Source organism: Rutilus rutilus (genome assembly GCF_951802725.1).
Source record: "Rutilus rutilus genome assembly, chromosome: 23".
Taxonomy (NCBI): Eukaryota; Metazoa; Chordata; class Actinopteri; order Cypriniformes; family Leuciscidae; genus Rutilus; species Rutilus rutilus.
The window spans coordinates 30,550,055-30,570,054 of record NC_140233.1 but is presented as its reverse complement, the minus strand read 5'-3'; the positions used below and the strand labels follow the sequence as shown (position 1 = coordinate 30,570,054).

General features: G+C 48.2%; 2 protein-coding genes across 2 annotated transcripts in view; one reads left to right on the top strand and one right to left on the bottom strand.

Annotated features, from left to right (window-relative positions):
* psma1 (proteasome 20S subunit alpha 1) overlaps positions 1–11,608 on the top strand; it is a 21,263-nt gene extending 9,655 nt beyond the window's left edge. Inside the window, exons 5-10 of the mRNA XM_084397173.1 lie at positions 1,248–1,336; positions 4,737–4,807; positions 5,231–5,360; positions 5,440–5,519; positions 11,221–11,325; positions 11,425–11,608. Coding sequence (XP_084253299.1) covers positions 1,248–1,336; positions 4,737–4,807; positions 5,231–5,360; positions 5,440–5,519; positions 11,221–11,325; positions 11,425–11,484 — 535 coding nt within the window. The 3' untranslated portion in view covers positions 11,485–11,608. The remainder of the gene's footprint in view (positions 1–1,247; positions 1,337–4,736; positions 4,808–5,230; positions 5,361–5,439; positions 5,520–11,220; positions 11,326–11,424) is intronic.
* Positions 11,609–12,738: 1,130 nt separating this feature from the next.
* ric3b (RIC3 acetylcholine receptor chaperone b) overlaps positions 12,739–20,000 on the bottom strand; it is a 23,239-nt gene continuing 15,977 nt past the window's right edge. Inside the window, exon 6 of the mRNA XM_084397172.1 lies at positions 12,739–13,369. Coding sequence (XP_084253298.1) covers positions 13,179–13,369 — 191 coding nt within the window. The 3' untranslated portion in view covers positions 12,739–13,178. The remainder of the gene's footprint in view (positions 13,370–20,000) is intronic.

Sequence of the window (20,000 nt, the reverse complement as noted above, 5' to 3'; positions counted from 1 at the left end):
GTGAGGTTTAAGTAAGGGATGATGTAGAGCGAGGCGGTTGCTATAGCGACTACACCCCCGACAGGCGCAGCGCTAACCCTAACCCAGCCTGAAGGGGTGTATTCGCTATAGCAACCGCCTCGCTATACGTTATCCGCTTATTACACGGCTACCCACCAAATACATCAAGTTGACACAAAATATTGATTTAAAAAGGAGTTTATTGCTTCCGCTAAAGAAAATTCGAAAATCCGTTCCGTCTCTACGGTTAGAATCCTGCGTCCATAGCAACGCTCTGTTTAGCATGGCAACGGTGTGTTATACTAACAGCGGCTGATGTCAAGACATAACACACTACACTCTACACTAGAGTTCAGCCAAACCGTGTAATAATGTTTGATAACACTTGCTGTTGTATTTTGAGTAGGGCTGTCACTTTTGTGAATACATCCTGTTCGATTTGTGAGACATTAGTGTTCATTGAATCGATTGTAAAATCAATTTTCCATGTCTAAAGACATTTCCATTTTTAAATGGCAAATATGGGCTAATCCACGGACAACTAACAGGCATTAGGACGAACGTAAAGAGGGCGCTTGAGACCCGCACAATTCAGCAATACTTCTGATGATTTATTGGCGTGAAGTTTCGTGCACAATGACAAACAGGAGTGCAAGGTTCTCCAAACACAATAAGCAGAGTGGACTGCCATAACATCAGTGACACACATCACTGCCGGCTTCACCATGCCCGTGTTTACCATCACCTACATAGGCGGCTGTAGCCCGTAGCCCGATTCTGTGTCTGTATGCCTGAGACTGTCTGAACACCGGCAGAACTCACACTTTAGTAGTAAAAAGAGACACAGAAGAATAATCTGCTGTTGTGTGTGTGTGTGTGTGTGTGTGTGTCAGAGCCTGTAGTCGCTGTGTGACGCGCGTTCGCTGCGGGCGTATCGTGACGAGCTGGACGCGCTCCGAGAGAACACCGTTAAAATCGATTCCCTATTTTCATTTTTGAAACTTATGTTGGTTGGTCCGATCGATTGTGCAGCCGGTTTCCGAGCGTAAAGTGACAGCCCTAGTGTTGAGTGAAATAGAGTTAGGGTATGGTTGTGTGTCAGCACAGATCTTGCTCTGCCCTTCTGTACAGCTCAGGGTTATAAAGCTGCAGGTTTGATCTGAAAGCCTGCAGTGAACGATCAGCTGTGAGGACGTGTCCCTCAGACAGTGTATTGAGTGTGTGTGTGTGTGTGTCTCTCTCTGCAGTAACTTCATGCGTCAGGAGTGTCTGGACTCCAGGTTCGTGTTCGACAGGCCTCTCCCCGTGTCCAGGCTGGTGTCGCTCATCGGGAGCAGTATCCTTTCAGGAGTGTGTGTGTGTGTTCATCTGTTCATGTGTTCATCTGTTCGTGTGTGTGTGTGTTCATCTGTTCGTGTGTTCATCTGTCCATGTGTTCATGTGTGTGTAGGGGGCAGTCCACTAACCGTTAGTCGACTACAAGAGGCTCGCAAAAAAAAACCACCTGGTTAAAGTGTTGAGATCCGGCGGGATAGATAATGGACAGATCACACACACACACTCTCCGGCGGGCTGTAATGGACAGATCACACACACACACACACACTCTCCTGTCATGAGTCGACCTCAGATATGGCTTATATCACTTGAAACATGCTAGTATCAGCAACTCTACAGTGCGCTCGCCAGAGTTTCCGCTAGAAAAAATGGTGCCGGTCAAAGTGACCGGCAGAGGTTTCGTTTTCCGGACATTTTTGATGATATGCCGGTCAGATATCGCCTCTTAATTAGGGGGCGGGATTATTACACGATTTATTATTTATAATAATAATATTACCATCTTACGTGACAGTTCTCCATTACTGACGCGTCGCGTCCGTTCAAAGCGGCACTAAAAGACTGCTTTAAAACTTCCACAGAGACCTCAAACAGAAAGCACAAAGTCTTTCTTTAAAACGAATTTCGTTTTGTATTAATTGTATCTTAATTTTAATCAGTGTTTCATTATCCAATTTTCTCGATTTAATAAATAAAAAGTAAATATAGCAGACAATAAATAATCACGACATGGAGGCGCCAGCGCCTGAACTGGAGCTAACGTAAGCTATCATCCATGAACCTAAATTTAACGTATAAGGTAGCCTACTCGCCTCACACACCTAAAAAAAAGAAAAAAAAATAGAAATATATCTATTATCTACAGAAATCTCTACTTTTAAACAGAACCATTCAAAACAAAATAAAACGATGTAATCCGTATGAAATGTGTATCTCTCTCCAGCGCGTTCACTACTGCGAAGATCGCGAGTCAGACTTCATCTTTGCAGCCGACACAGAAAACACTTGTTTATTAATAGACAATTAAAATGTCTCATTGCAATATTTTACATATTCATAATCATTACTTTTGCTGGTTCGTTGTGACAGTTATGAAATATTGAGTGTGAGGGATTTGTTCACTTCACACAAAAAGATCTTGGAATGAGATGGCTAACTGTATAGCGTTTAGTCCACTGCCTATAATAGCCTAATTTAGAGATCACTTTTTTTTTACCGACTACCGACTAGAGAGTAAACTTGAGGCGCTCGCAAGAAAATGGATAAGTAGCTACATAATAACATTCACAAATATTACACCATTTAAAAAAATACATAGGCTATTGAGTTACTAAAACATTCTTTGTCAAATAACACACCTGTTTGTTCACAGTTTTAACGTTCATGTTTCCATTTGTTTAATTTCAAGATCTGAGGTGAATTATATCCATTGTTGCTTTTACAGCTTCAAAGCTGGAGCACTAAATGATATTCAAAGTCACATTTCACGCTTTTAACATTAAATAAAGCACATAAACAGTAGCCTACCGGAGATTATCATCGCCACACTTTGTGTTTGATGTTCTGGTTAGGACAAAAACTCTGATTAACATGGAAAAGATGCCTTTTATCGCGTGTCGCGTCTCGTGTAGTTAGTTAGGACAATTTTAATCGGACAATTTGGCTGGAGAGATTTAATTTTGTCGGACATTTCATTTTTTTTCCGGCCAATGTCCGTCAATTACCGGACAACGGAAACCCTGGCGCTCGCTCTAATGCTAACCTAGCTAAGTGTGCGCTATTATTAGGTGCATATCCAGGTGTGTGTGTGTGTGGAGAAGCTCCTGCTGCATGACACACACACTACATTACTCCCTCATACACACACGAGTAATGAGAACTGTAAAGGGTCTACTTTCATTTGTGTAAACTCACAATAACAATAAAACTTTGTGCTTTTGTAAACAGTGGAGCTTCCTGTCCGTGAGCTCGAGCGCATCACATGACGAAGCTCAGAGTACACACACACACCTCAGGGATATATCTGAGAGAGCTCGACACCTCTACACTAGAATGAACAGATTCCAGCTGAAAATAAATATTCTCTGATAATCCGTGTGAGAGGAGCATATAGGAGGAGCTGACGAGTCTATATCGCTGATCTCTGCAGCCGAAAACTCAGACATCATTACCAATAAATTACTCTAATGTTTAGACGGTCTCGTTCTGTTCTTGCTTCGACACACTCATGATCGTTGTGTTAGCCGGTGCGCTGTGTGTGTGTGCGTTAGAGCGCTGGTTGGCTATACGGATCTTATATAGGCCATTTATGGCTTATTATTATAAACGCGTGATTAGTCGACTAACGGCTTAAAGGGGTCATATAATGTACATGCACTTCTACAAGCTGATTGCACTGAAGTGTGTGTTGGCAGTGCCTGTACACAACCATCATAAAATGATAAAATCCATCCAGTGCTTTTTTTAATCTCCTTATATGGTTTCCCCCCGTCTCTAATCAATTGACATTGATTGACAGCAGTGTTTCAACACAGACCCGCCCTTGCTCGTGAGTGATCTGTCAATCATAGTCCGCGCGTCATTGATACGCTGGAGCGCTGTCTGTGAGCAGAATGGCTCTAAGCGAGTGTGGTGTGTGTTCTTGGGTGTAATGAGGAGCACAGCATCATGTTGATGCTCCTAAACCCGACCCGCTGAAGACGCAGTGGCTGAGTGTGTTTTCCAAGGGAATATTCCCCACGATCAACGTCAAGCTTTCATGTGTGCGCGAATCATTTCACACACCAGACTGCTTTACACACGAGGGTCAGTAAAGCTGGTTTTGCTGAGAAGGTGCTCCTGAAAAAGGATCAGTACCAGCTATTCGTGTTCCTGCTGCACCTCCAGAAGAACTGAAGTGAGTGTAACGTTTTATTAATCTTTATATTCATCTTTGCAAATCGCTGCATGCTTCATGATGAATGCGGCTGTTTACACTCAGGGTACATTACGGCATGTTTTCTATGTACGACGTTCTCAATATAATTCATAATCCCACGTTTATAATGAACAACGCGTTATGGCTATTGTGTTAGAAACGGTGTTCGCACAGAACAGAGGGGCGGGGCGAGCAAAGCTCATTATCATTTAAAGACACATGCACTGAAACGGCGTGCTGAAACAGAGCTGTTTTTGACCAGGTCAAATTAGTGTTTTCTTACAATACTAATGAGAATTTTTAATTAAAGTATATTACAAACTTTTAATTTAGACCCTTAAGAATCATATTAGCTTGTACAAAAATGACATTATATGACCCCTTTAAATGAGCGACTGCTAGCTGACTCTAGGAGTGTAGACTGAGCGCAGCGCTAGTCATGTGTCACGCTGAGATTAGCCGTTTCCTGAACGCGTGTCAGAAACACAGATCCCCACGCAGCGCTACGGCAGACGCCCCTACGGAGTCGGGCTGCTCATCGCAGGATATGACGTGAGTACCGGAGACGAGTGTGTGTGTGTGTGTGTGTGTGTGTGTGTGTGTGAGCGCTGTATCTGATGACCTGTGTGTGTGTGAGCGCTGTATCTGATGACCTGTGTGTGTGTGTGTGTGTGTGTGTGTGTGAGAGTGTGTGTGTGTGAGCGCTGTATCTGATGACCTGTGTGTGTGTGTGTGAGCGCTGTATCTGATGACCTGTGTGTGTGTGTGTGTGTGTGTGTGTGTGTGTGTGTGAGCGCTGTATCTGATGACCTGTGTGTGTGTGTGTGTGTGTGTGTGTGTGCTGTATCTGATGACCTGTGTGTGTGTGTGTGTGTGTGTGTGTGTGAGTGAGCGCTGTATCTGATGAGCTGTGTGTGTGTGTGCGTGTGAGCGCTGTATCTGATGAGCTGTGTGTGTGTGTGTGTGTGTGAGCAGGACATGGGTCCGCACATCTTCCAGACGTGTCCCTCGGCGAACTACTTCGACTGTAAGGCGATGTCCATCGGCGCCCGCTCTCAGTCGGCCCGCACGTACCTGGAGCGCCACATGGAGGCCTTCCTGGACTGTACGTCTCACACCTCACACACAGGCCTGGGGTTACCACTGCGCAGTCATCTGATGAGTGTGTGTGTGTGTGTGTGCAGGTAACCTGAACGATCTGGTGCAGCACGGCCTGCGTGCGCTGAGAGAGACTCTTCCCGCTGAACAGGATCTGACCACCAAGGTTTGACACTTCCTCTCGCTCTCTCTCACACACACTCTCTCCTCAGCCTCACACACACTCTCTCTCTCCCGCAGCCTCACACACACTCTCTCTCCCGTCTCTCTCTCCCGCAGCCTCACACACACACTCTCTCCCGTCTCTCTCTCCCGCAGCCTCACACACACTCTCTCTCCCGTCTCTCTCTCCCGCAGCCTCACACACACACTCTCTCCCGTCTCTCTCTCCCGCAGCCTCACACACACTCTCTCTCCCGTCTCTCTCTCCCGCAGCCTCACACACACACTCTCTCCCGTCTCTCTCTCCTCAGCCTCACACACACTCTCTCTCTCCCACAGCCTCACACACACTCTCTCTCTCCCGCAGCCTCACACACACTCTCTCCCGTCTCTCTCTCCCGCAGCCTCACACACACTCTCTCTCCCGTCTCTCTCTCCCGCAGCCTCACACACACACTCTCTCCCGTCTCTCTCTCCCGCAGCCTCACACACACTCTCTCTCCCGTCTCTCTCTCCCGCAGCCTCACACACACACTCTCTCCCGTCTCTCTCTCCTCAGCCTCACACACACTCTCTCTCTCCCACAGCCTCACACACACTCTCTCTCTCCCGCAGCCTCACACACACTCTCTCTCCCGTCTCTCTCTCCCGCAGCCTCACACACACTCTCTCTCCCGTCTCTCTCTCCCGCAGCCTCACACACACTCTCTCCCGTCTCTCTCTCCCGCAGCCTCACACACACTCTCTCTCCCGTCTCTCTCTCCCGCAGCCTCACACACACACTCTCTCCCGTCTCTCTCTCCTCAGCCTCACACACACTCTCTCTCTCCCACAGCCTCACACACACTCTCTCTCTCCCGCAGCCTCACACACACTCTCTCTCCCGTCTCTCTCTCCCGCAGCCTCACACACACTCTCTCTCCCGTCTCTCTCTCCCGCAGCCTCACACACACTCTCTCTCCCGTCTCTCTCTCCCGCAGCCTCACACACACACTCTCTCCCGTCTCTCTCTCCTCAGCCTCACACACTCTTTATCAAGATTAAGAAATACTCTCTGATGTAACAAGCAGTGTTGTGTGTAACTCATTACAAGTAACTTGAGTTATGTAATCAGATTACTTTTTCAAGTAACCAGTAAAGTTACACATTACTTTATTCACAGCAGAATATCTGAGTTACTTTTTCAAATAAGGAACGCAAGTTACTTTTATTTCCCCTTTATTGACTGACAGCTGTCCTGTCCACATGTTGAGACGTCGATGTGTGTGAACGTGATGGTTACAGGGATTGAAGTTCTCCGTCGCTACGACGGATTTCTGTTAATTGCAGGGTTCCAGTCTGTCCTTAATGTCTTAAATTCACTTTTCATCATTTTAAGGCCGTAAAATCATTTCTCAAATAGTGTAATAAATGTCTTAATTTTAGTAATTTTATTCACCACCAACGATACGAATCGCGATACTCTCATGGCGTACCGAACACGCCCGCCCCGCCCCCATTGGACCTCATGTCTTATGTGTACACAACGAATACAGCGTTGTTGCCTAACCACCATTAACCACATTTAATCGCAATAAGCTCAGTGTTTTGCAGGGGTGTAACGATACACAAAACTGACGGTTCGGTACGTCCCACGGTTTTGACGTCTCGGTTCGGTTCGGTTCATTTAGGTGGAGTGGGGGGTTTAGAAAGCTAAAATTGCTTTTTTTTTTTTTTTTTTTTTTTTTTTTTTTAACAGTGCTTTAATTAACAAATTGTGTCCTTGTCTTTAAATTAATTCAATTACAAGTAAACGTCTCACAAGGATAACAAAAATGATCTGCTAATGCTGTAAACTATACAGGAGCCCTTACTTTCACATTACTATAACATTAAAGCTTAACAACAGAGCCTAGACTTTTAGCCTAAATTCAGTTGCTATTTATTTTTAGATTTAATAATAATAATAATCAACACTCAAGTAACAAATTGTATGAAAACATGTAAACTGTATAAGGCAGTTTTTACATTAACATATGTTTTTACTCTAGTTTATTATTGAAATATAATCATTTACACAGTTGCTGTCATTTTCATGACAGATATTTTAAACATACATTAAATCAAGTCATTAACAGGTTAAGTAAAATATAATATATAGGCTAATATAGTGCATTTATTTAGTGAAAGGGTTCATTTCCTTAGCAAACCAACAAGCTGTGGACACTGACTTGCCTGAGGTAAATAAAGCTAAGTGAAAAACTAAGTGTTTTATTGACGTATTTTCCGCTGTTGAAACACTGACTTAGCGATTACACGAGTTATGATGCCTTTCAGTAAGTATACTGTATCTTTAACATACCTTCAGGTGTCCATTCATGTTTATTCTGTAACCGAGGAAGAGATGCTCGCGTTTACTCGCGCTCCGCGCTGCCGCTTTAAATGAGGAGCCTGTCACGCCACATCAAAGAGCGCCAAAACAACATTTCATGTTTGAATTTCGTGATCAAATAGACAGAATCTGAAAGATTACACCTTGTTTATTATCGAAAGTAACAAAACACTGAGCTTATTGCGATTAAATGTGGTTAATGGTGGTTAGGCAACAACGCTGTATTCGTTGTGTACACATAAGACATGAGGTCCAATAGGGGCGGGGCGGGCGTGTTCGGTACGCCATGAGAGTATCGCGATTCGTATCGTTGGTGGTGTATCGCGGTTTTTCGGTTCGGTTCGAATATCGTTACACCCCTATTGTTTTGTTACTTTCGATAATAAGCAAGGTGTAATCTTTCAAATTTGATCATGAAATTCAAACATTAAATGTCGTTTTGGCGCTCTTTGATGTGGCGTGACAGATCACCATACTAGCGTCTCATTTAAAGCGGCAGCGCGGAGCGCGAGTAAACGCGAGCATCTCTTCCTCAGTTACAGAATAAACATGAATGGACACCTGAAGGTATGTTGAAAGATACAGTATACTTACTGAAAGGCATCAGAACTCGTGTAATCGCTCAGTCAGTGTTTCAACAGCGGAAATACGTCAATAAAACACTTAGTTTTTCACATAGCTTTATTCAGGGTTTCCGCGGAGTCATAAAAAGTCATAAAACGTCTTAAATTTAATAATAAGAATTTTAGGCCATAAAAAGTCATAAAAACGTCATAAATTGATATGCTCGTTCATTCGTTGGTTCTACCATTGCCTTTTCCCCCTGAAAATGCGCTGGCGGCATAATGTTTAATGCACAGGATAAATGCGCCAAAAGCGGAACGCTCATTTGAACCGCGCGCCACACGGACCATTTACCCGCTCGGCTCAAAGTCCAGACGGCAGCGCAGCGCGAGCTCAATAGAGCAGACGCGTTTACTCTGATCGGTCTCGGTCACAAGATCCAGTGAGAAGCGCTTGAATTCAGCGAAGAACACACTGTCTCCGTGATTTAAACCAGTTTAAAGGCAGATGAAACCGCGCTGACCAACAGGAGAAACTGCACAACGATACAGCCAGAAGGCTTTTCCGTCTACAATCTCCCATCATTTATCATGGATTTACTGTAACGTTAGCCTAGTAATATTAACTGCACCATCATGTGGGATATACATATTGAATTTTATTATATTATTAGTGCTGATAATGTATTAAAGGACTAATGGAATATTTACAGTATTTAATAATGTATTTAGGCTACTGTTTTTCATACATTTCCTGAAGATACGTGCCATCAAAGTTAGGCAACACAAACCTGTTTCAAGACTTGACCCCTATTAGCACATGCAGAAACTAAGCAATTATTTTCCCAATAAAGATATTTATTTTGTTAAGGACAAATGACAAATGTTTGAATGTCCTACCTCAGATTTGTGAAATGTTCACCTGTTTTAGCAAGTGTTTGTCATTATATTTTCTGACAATAAAGAGTAAAGTTAGTTTAAAACCACAATTAACGCTCTGGTTTCTACAACTTTCACTTAGAAGCAACAGTCTGCCTTTAAACTTGAAAGAAATAAAGATTTGACATTTATCGTGATAATTATCGATATTGACTAATATAAAACAATTATCGTGATGATTGTTTTTGGCCATATTGCCCAGCCCTAACTGAATCTCCCGGTCTATCACAATGGGAAAGTGTACATTTAACGAGCCATGGCTCAAAGATGGTGTGTTTAGTAGTTGGCTCAAGCCCATTGCAAATAATCAGTATCAAGCATATTGCACACTGGGTAAGAAGGCGTTGGAGCTGTCTTTAGGCATTTAAATAATACATCTTGTTACTTTCAATGAAAGTCAATTAAAAAAAAAACTTTTGAAAAGAATTTTAATTAATTTTTCATAATTTGTGTAGGTCACTGATCAAGTGCAAAGGAAACTACGAGCATGCAACGCCGTTACGTTGTAACACGAAATAAAAGTAATGCAGGGATGATTCTCATTCTATTCACCAGGAGCAGTTTCCATGTTTCATTAAGTTATGGTTAATATTGTGTATTCACCTTGGTAACTGTCGTTTCCATATTAACCCCAAAATGCCACTATTTTTCTTTGTGTTATTTTTAATATTTTTAAATGACTAGTTTGGGACTGCTATTTAATAGCTTTAGCATAGGCCTAATGTTTATTTATTAGTACTAGTCTTTACTATTAGTCATATTCTTACAATTTATGTTAAGTTAAGGGGAAAAGTACTTGTGTGTGTTAACAAATTTTGTGTAAACGTGTTATAATTTGCCTATATATAATATAATATAATATATTTTATATATATATATATATATATATATATATATATATATATATATATATATATATATATATATATAGGCAAATTATAACACATGTTTACACAAAATTTGTTAACACACACAAGTACTTTTACCCTTAACTTAATGAAAGTTTAATTAAAGGGGAAGGCTTAGTGAAATGGGGGAGAATGGCAAGCCTTTTAGTTTGTGGACTAAATAAATCAAACAGCCAGGTACGTGTGTTTGCACAGTAAGTCACAGGAGACTTCGATATGGCAATAATGCTCCCCGCCTGGCTTTCATAGATTAAAATAGCTTTTAAAATACGCCTACTGGCAATATTAAAGTGGTTTAAAACGTCTCCCCTTAAAACGCTATTGGTCTCGACTATTTAAAAAGTTAAAGGAATATGACCTGGCCTAAAAAAAAATTCAGTCAGAAGAATTTGTTTCACTTTAATCCCTGTGGTTATTGTTGATCTAGACTAAACGGGAGCGTTTCCTCCTCTCACTGGCACAAATAAGATTCAGTATTCCCGAATGAATAAACTCAGTGAATGCAGAATCAGAATACTGTGCAGACCTCCACACATACGCCTCTGATCTCACTTTACTGACCCGTGGACTCGCTTCTGGCCTTCGCTGACTCAGCTACACCATAAGCTGGAGTGACTATAGATTTATCTAATCTTTCTTTGTCATAAAAGAGTAACAGCAGCAGCGGAGAGGTGTGAGCGGCGCCCTCTGCTGTACAGGCCTGGGTCTGCATGTCCTTCAGCCTGAGGATTATGGGTCTTTACATTTGGCCAAAAATATACGTTTATTGTTATAAAGAACAGGCCCAGCGCATGTGGGAATAAAGTACCGCATTACTAACGCAGTTAGTTACTTATTAAGGGAGTAACGGCACACTGAAATGCATTAGTTGTGTGTGTAAGTCCCGGCGCTGCCACACACTGCTGTAACGCTGCTGTCCCGCAGAACGTGTCCATCGGGATCGTGGGGAAGGAGCTGGAGTTCACCATCTATGATGACGACGAGGTGTCTCGCTTCCTGGAGGGCCTGGAGGAGCGGCCGCAGAGACGGGTGAGTGTGTGTGTCCTGTTCCCCAGCACAGGGGTTCCTGCAGCGCCTGACTGTGTGTGTGTGTGTGTGTGTGTGTGTGTGTGTGTGTGTGTGTCACAGGTGGCCCCGCCCGCGGACGAAGCGGCTCCAGCGGTGCCTGAGGAACCCATGGAGCACTAGCACACACTCCTGCACTTCTGACCCGAGATGACACATCTAAACTCATCACACATTACACAATGAAACCTTCATTTTCTATATCTGTGAGTGTTAGAGAAATAAACCTGTTCTTGTTTCTTTCTGAGTGTGTGTTTATGCTTTCAGTGTGTATGTTCATTATCCCTCACGAGAGCTGGCGTTCATCGTGTCTCCCTTCATCACACACACCGATTCCAGACACTGCTTCATTCAGTACATTCATGACAGCACATAAGCTCAGTGTGACTGGTCAGATCCGACTCGTGTGATTGGTCAGATCCGACTCGTGTGATTGGTCAGATCCGACTCGTGTGATTGGTCAGATCCGACTCGTGTGATTGGTCAGATCCGACTCGTGTGATTGGTCAGATCCGACTCGTGTGAATGACATCAACTCTCTAGAAATGAGTCATCAGAAGAGTTAATTACACACTTCAAAAAGTGCTGAATACTTTCCACGGGTCTGATATTCCTATTCTGATTCCTTCCGATCTCAAAGAGAATCTATTGCGCTCTTCCTCAGAGTCTTGATGTTGTTTCAGGCTCTACTCTGATTATTCTCCTCATATTCTCCAGTGTTGCGGCTCCTCTCTTCCCAGTCTGTCAGTAACGCTCTGTTTACTTCCTGTCTCTGTGAAGCCCCTCCTCCTGAAAAGCACACTGTGCTCTGATTGGTCGGCTGGAGCAGTGTGTTGTGATTGGTCGAGCGCTTCGAGTGTGTTTGGGAAATGCCCCACCCCTTCCCATAACTGCCAGTTTAACACACTACTAACTAACTCAACCAGGCCCCGCCCCTTTATTCTGCGCATTAATTATTATAATGAGGAATATTGTGACGTGTTCGTTCCCGGGAGAAACTCAAACAGCAACATTTACTCGAGTCATCAGGAAAGAGAAGCTGAGCTCCGCTATAATCCCAGTGAAACGCTTCAGGAACAAGAACACACGTGGGCGGGGCTTGATTGAGTGATCTCATGTGAGTGACAGGTTATAGCCCCGCCCTCGTCATCAGAGAAGAGAAGCTGCCAGAGGAACGGATTCAGATTCAACATTACGGGATGGTCCACTCTAAGACTCGGGGGTGTGTGTGTCGTGCCAGAGCTCAGGTGATCATCAGTGTTATATAGGTCAGGCCACGTTCATCGTGTGTGTGTGTGTGTGTATCATCGGCTCGCTGAGAGGTGAACCCTTCATCTGATGATGATGATGATGATGATGAACCACAGAAACAAACATCAGGTGGGAGTTTTATTAACACACTATCATAGCGGAATATGATACACATTCATGCAATCGTGCAGGTATGACAAGAACATATCAATAAATAAAGGCATCAGTTACAGAAGTGATTAAACAAGTGATGAAATGTGAAGCGCATCAACTCAACTCAACTAACTAGAGGCATAATAACTGTGTTTACTGTGATAAAGCCTCTCACTGCCCTCAGACCTGCTGTGCATTATGGGTCGTTCTCTGTCAGTGACGAATCATATATAATAATATTTGAGGTCTGAAATGTTTCACACATGAACATGCTAAATGAATATGTTGTGCTAAATGCAGCGTCTCAATACATGTTCTTCTGTCTGCATTAATGAAGACGTGTGTGAAACAGGTGACGGGTCATTAGTAGTGATGTGAGCTCGCATGTGGAGAGATTCACAGGCATCCGGCGCTCAGTGACACTGTCTGCTCCTCCGTCTGACGGCGCTGGGCTCTGACTCTGGGCCGGGCGTGACGTCACTTCCTGTCTGTGGCTGTGATTGGCTGCTGGCGTCGGCTGTCTCCTCATGTCCGCCGCTCTCTCTCGTCAGGTCAGGAGAATGAACACAGCAGAAATGCTCATTACGGCTGTCGTCTGGAGGATCTGTGGGAGAACAGGCTCATTACACACCAGTGCCAGTAAAGACCAGTACACACTGCTCATGATGTCCCAGTATAACCACAGCTCTCAGTACTCAGCTCACTGTTCCAAAGCTCTTCACACACGTCTCCTTACTCTCGGCTACACGACAGTGACTGTCACACTAAAACTACCACAACACTGCATGACTCGACTCGGCTCATTCTGGAAGTGAGCGGATGTAATACAGTGGTCAACACCTGAAGTGGATCAGGAGAGGTCATCAGAGTTGTCCTCAGACAAGAACGGGGATTGTTCAAAGTTCATGTATAACTGATGAAAGGTTTAGATCCACTTCAGATGTTGACGACGGTATATGGGCTAGAAGGGTTAATGTGACCCACGTTACTCCACGACCAGAGCCGAATACAGAGAGTTTAACTGCTTCTGTGTGTGTGTGTGTGTGTGTCACGTGACCTACAGTGAAGGAAGCGCATTCCTCTAGAACACCTCTAATTTTTGAACATTTCTTCTTGAATGTAGTAAACAGTAAACAGCTGTTATGATCAATTCTGCTAAGGTGAACTTTAGTGCAGACCCGTATGATGATATTGAAGCACTAGCGCTGATAAACCCTGTGCTGAACCAGAGGTCGCGCTAACCAGATATTTTCCGTCACTGTCGTTTTTCTTTTAGTAGTGACGGAAAAATCTAAAGGCCATCCGTTATTCTGACAGATTACGCTGAGGGCGATCTATTGTAATCTGTAACTGTAATTCTCACTCCTCTCCACTTGGTGGCGAGTGCGCAAGTTAATATACATATCTCGTATTATCCGTCTTTGTCGCCGCTGCATACAGTCGCAGAAATGTCACGGCAGCTGAGTGGGAAAAGCTTCTTCCAACGGCCAAATAGTTGGGATTAAAAAAGGTGAAAAAAGAGGAGCTGATGCAGTGGAGGATGAAGGACTAATACACAACAGTTATCAGTCACCGACAGCTGTGACGGGCAACCAAGCGGCAGCAAGGCGCCAGGAGGTCAGAGGTCAACCGCGCTCAATGGGAGCAAGAGGTCACGTGGATGAGGAGTAACGAGTAATGGACTTGTCCGAGGCTGCACGACGAGGCAGAAATCAGCTTTAAATGATCACAAAAGTAGCCATAGCCACATCACAGCTTCACGGGTGGGCGACCAGAGCGTGGCCATGGTCAAGCATGTCCAGCAATCACAGGCTGCCTGTAACGAGGCGTTAAACACACAGTTCAAGGTTGTGTTCAATACAAACACCTTTACCCTAACCAGAGGTGGGTAGTAACGAAGTACATTTACTTCGTTACATTTACTTGAGTACTTTTTTAGAAAAATTGTACTTTTAAGAGTAGATTTGAATGTGGGTACTTATTACTTTTACTCGAGTACATTTCTAATGAAAAAACTGTACTTTTACTTCGTTACATTGGGCGACGTTCCTCTCGTTACTTTATTTTAATGCAATATGTGTTGTTAAATGCGTAGTTTATTCCAAGCGCGCTGTATCTTTTTTCTGGACTTGAGCGATGCTCAATTCACAAATGAATGACTCTTTTGAGTCGATTCTGTTCAAAGACTTCATCAAACAAGTTGGCAGATCTGTCTAAATCGGTTCGCGAATCAGTTTGAATGATCTGTTCAGTTCCTGCACGCACTGAATCGTCTGAAACGATTTCAATTCACACTGGACTCGGAGTCGTAACAGGAAGATTTAAGCACATTAAGCGTTAGATGAAGTGGCAGTGGACCTACAGTACAGTCAAGTGAGAGCAAATCTTCAAATGCATCATATATTTGCCAGCGATGAAGATCTTTATTGAACATCTTCGTAAGCTGTCTGTGAATGAATGATTCCACAGGAGTCAGGACGATATATTCGATTTCATTTCACTCAGGTAATACATTTTACAACCAAACAGATTATTACGCCACGATACTAGAAAGTATGACATTACCCGTTTTTTGGACATATACATTAATTTACATTAAATAAAGCTACCATTGTTCACAGTTTATGAACACCCGCCATCCCGCGGTATTGTGTGTGTATTGTTGCGCAGTGGCGCGCGAACTCGACTTGAAAACGAATGCCTTTGCCTGCCGTAGACAGTTAACCAGTTTAAACATGCTTGCAGAAATATACATTTGATTATATTTTGGAGAACAGTCAGAAGAAGATCCGTCGATGTATCCGTTCAGATGTTCATGAGCGCGAGCACATGTGAAGAGTTTTTAACTCTTCTCTGTCAATACCTTTGAATGCAACACTCTGCAGATTCACTTTATTTCGACATTGTCTAATAATCCAAATGTAGTTGTATAAGTTACTATTATACAAACCAGAGGACAGGCAATGATTTTCGAGCTATACAGATGGCAGAAATAATGCTTACGTCTCTCTTCTGTTTTTGTTGCAAAGATAGCTGATAATAATAGTCATTTAAATAAACAAAATCTAAATAATATCATTTTATATGACGACTTCAGAGGCAAAAGCCTCTAAGTACCATCTGAAATTTTCTTCTAAAAGAGCATTTTTATCAAGCTTGTATGTTTATGTTAACACTTAAATGGCAATGAAAAATAGCCTACCTATTAATTGTCATTAAAGTGAAATTACTGAACTTAAATATACGAGCTTGATACAAATGATTGTTTTAGAAGAAAATTTCAGATGGCACTCAGAGGCTTTTGCATCATGAAGTCTTCATATATATAGGCCTATATGATCCGAAGTAACTAGTTACTCGCTACTTGAGTAGTTTTTTCATTGGATACTTTTTTACTCTTACTTAAGTAACTATTAAGATTATTACTTTTACTTTTACTTTGAGTAAATATTTCTATAAGTACTTGTACTTTTACTTGAGTACAGTTTTTGGATACTCTACCCACCTCTGACCCTAACACACCTCTCAGTCTGCTGGGTGTCTAGACCTGAGTCGCCTCCGCTGTCAGAGCGGTAAACATCATCTGCATCGTGCTGAATACATGGCCAGATGAATAAAAAATAGCTTTTCTGTCAGCAAACACTTAACATGGGTTTGGATCATACAGGGATAAAAGAGTTCCCCGTGTGTAAGATGAGCCACTCTGCTGTATCTGTAATGCTGAGGGCCTAATCTTCTGCCGGAGGTCAGGACTGCGTTCGCTGAGGGGAGCTGGACTGCGTTCGCTGGGGGGGCTGGACTGCGTTCGCTGGGGGGGGCTGGACTGCGTTCGCTGGGGGGGGCTGGACTGCGTTCGCTGAGGGAGGCTGGACTGCGTTCGCTGAGGGGGGCTGGACTGCGTTCGCTGGGGGGGGCTGGACTGCGTTCGCTGAGGGGGGCTGGACTGCGTTCGCTGGGGGGGGGCTGGACTGCGTTCGCTGGGGGGGGCTGGACTGCGTTCGCTGAGGGAGGCTGGACTGCGTTCGCTGGGGGGGGCTGGACTGCGTTCGCTGGGGGGGGCTGGACTGCGTTCGCTGAGGGAGGCTGGACTGCGTTCGCTGGGGGGGGCTGGACTGCGTTCGCTGGGGGGGGCTGGACTGCGTTTGCTGAGGGGGGCTGGACTGCGCTGGGGGGGGCTGGACTGCGTTCGCTGGGGGGGGCTGGACTGCGTTCGCTGAGGGAGGCTGGACTGCGTTCGCTGAGGGGGGGCTGGACTGCGTTCGCTGAGGGAGGCTGGACTGCGTTCGCTGGGGGGGGCTGGACTCCGTTCGCTGAGGGGGGGCTGGACTGCGTTCGCTGAGGGGGGGCTGGACTGCGTTCGCTGGGGGGGGCTGGACTCCGTTCGCTGAGGGGGGCTGGACTGCGTTCGCTGAGGGGGGCTGGACTGCGCTGGGGGGGGCTGGACTGCGTTCGCTGAGGGGGGGCTGGACTGCGTTCGCTGAGGGGGGCTGGACTGCGTTCGCTGGGGGGGGCTGGACTCCGTTCGCTGAGGGGGGCTGGACTGCGTTCGCTGAGGGGGGCTGGACTGCGCTGGGGGGGGCTGGACTGCGTTCGCTGGGGGGGGCTGGACTGCGTTCGCTGAGGGGGGCTGGACTGCGCTGGGGGGGGCTGGACTGCGTTCGCTGGGGGGGGCTGGACTGCGTTCGCTGGGCACTGAGGGGGGGCTGGACTGCGTTGGCTGAGGGGGGGCTGGACTGCGCTGGGGGGGGCTGGACTGCGTTCGCTGAGGGGGGCTGGACTGCGCTGGGGGGGGCTGGACTGCGTTCGCTGAGGGAGGCTGGATTGCGTTCGCTGGGGGGGCTGGACTGCGTTCGCTGAGGGGGGCTGGACTCCGTTCGCTGAGGGAGGCTGGACTGCGTTCGCTGGGGGGGGCTGGACTGCGTTCGCTGGGGGGGGCTGGACAGCGTTCGCTGGGGGGGGCTGGACTGCGTTCGCTGGGCACTGAGGGGGGGCTGGACTGCGTTGGCTGAGGGGGGGCTGGACTGCGCTGGGGGGGGCTGGACTGCGTTCGCTGAGGGGGGCTGGATTGCGTTCGCTGGGGGGGCTGGACTGCGTTCGCTGAGGGGGGCTGGACTCCGTTCGCTGAGGGAGGCTGGACTGCGTTCGCTGGGGGGGGCTGGACTGCGTTCGCTGGGGGGGGCTGGACTGCGTTCGCTGGGGGGGGCTGGACTGCGTTCGCTGGGCACTGAGGGGGGGCTGGACTGCGTTGGCTGAGGGGGGGCTGGACTGCGCTGGGGGGGGCTGGACTGCGTTCGCTGAGGGGGGCTGGACTGCGCTGGGGGGGGCTGGACTCCGTTCGCTGAGGGAGGCTGGATTGCGTTCGCTGGGGGGGCTGGACTGCGTTCGCTGAGGGGGGCTGGACTCCGTTCGCTGAGGGAGGCTGGACTGCGTTCGCTGGGGGGGGCTGGACTGCGTTCGCTGGGGGGGGCTGGACAGCGTTCGCTGGGGGGGGCTGGACAGTGTTCGCTGAGGGGGGCTGGACTGACGCAGGGGGGGGCTGGACTGCGTTCGCTGGGGGGGGCTGGACTGACGCGGGGGGGGCTGGACTGCGTTCGCTGGGGGGGGCTGGACTGACGCTGGGGGGGGCTGGACTGCGTTCGCTGGGGGGGGCTGGACTGCGATCGCTGGGGGGGGCTGGACTGCGATCGCTGGGGGAGGCTGGACTGCGTTCGCTGGGGGGGGCTGGACTCCGTTCGCTGAGGGGGGCTGGACTCCGTTCGCTGAGGGAGGCTGGATTGCGTTCGCTGAGGGGGGGCTGGACTGCGCTGGGGGGGCTGGACTGCGCTGGGGGGGGCTGGACTGCGTTCGCTGGGGGGGGCTGGACTGACGCTGGGGGGGTGCTAGACTGACGCTGGGGGGGCTGGACTGCGTTCGCTGGGGGGGGCTGGACTGACGCTGGGGGGGCTGGACTGCGTTCGCTGAGGGGGGGCTGGACTGCGTTCGCTGAGGGGGGCTGGACTGCGTTCGCTGAGGGGGGCTGGACTGCGTTCGCTGGGGGGGGCTGGACTGCGTTGGCTGAGGGGGGCTGGACTGCGTTGGCTGAGGGGTGCTGGACTGCGTTCGCTGAGGGAGGCTGGACTGCGTTCGCTGGGGGGGGCTGGACTGCGTTCGCTGGGGGGGCTGGACTGCGTTGGCTGAGGGGTGCTGGACTGCGTTCGCTGAGGGAGGCTGGACTGCGTTCGCTGGGGGGGGCTGGACTGCGTTCGCTGGGGGGGCTGGACTGCGTTCGCTGAGGGGGGCTGGACTGCGATCGCTGGGGGGGGCTGGACTGCGTTCGCTGGGGGGGGCTGGACTGCGTTCGCTGGGGGGGCTGGACTGCGTTCGCTGGGGGGGGCTGGACTGCGTTCGCTGGGGGGGCTGGACTGCGTTCGCTGAGGGGGGCTGGACTGCGATCGCTGGGGGGGGCTGGACTGCGTTCGCTGGGGGGGGCTGGACTGCGTTCGCTGGGGGGGCTGGACTGCGTTCGCTGAGGGGGGCTGGACTGCGTTCGCTGAGGGAGGCTGGATTGCGTTCGCTGAGGGGGGGCTGGACTGCGCTGGGGGGGCTGGACTGCGCTGGGGGGGGCTGGACTGCGTTCGCTGGGGGGGGGCTGGACTGACGCTGGGGGGGGGCTAGACTGACGCTGGGGGGGCTGGACTGCGTTCGCTGGGGGGGGCTGGACTGACGCTGGGGGGGCTGGACTGCGTTCGCTGAGGGGGGGCTGGACTGCGTTCGCTGAGGGGGGCTGGACTGCGTTCGCTGAGGGGGGCTGGACTGCGTTGGCTGAGGGGTGCTGGACTGCGTTGGCTGAGGGGGGCTGGACTGCGTTCGCTGAGGGAGGCTGGACTGCGTTCGCTGAGGGGGGGCTGGACTGACGCTGAGGGGGGGCTGGACTGCGTTCGCTGAGGGGTGCTGGACTGCGTTGGCTGAGGGGGGCTGGACTGCGTTCGCTGAGGGGTGCTGGACTGCGTTGGCTGAGGGGGGCTGGACTGCGTTCGCTGAGGGAGGCTGGACTGCGTTCGCTGAGGGGGGGCTGGACTGACGCTGAGGGGGGGCTGGACTGCGTTCGCTGAGGGGTGCTGGACTGCGTTGGCTGAGGGGGGGCTGGACTGCGTTCGCTGAGGGGTGCTGGACTGCGTTGGCTGAGGGGGGCTGGACTGCGTTCGCTGAGGGAGGCTGGACTGCGTTCGCTGAGGGGGGGCTGGACTGACGCTGAG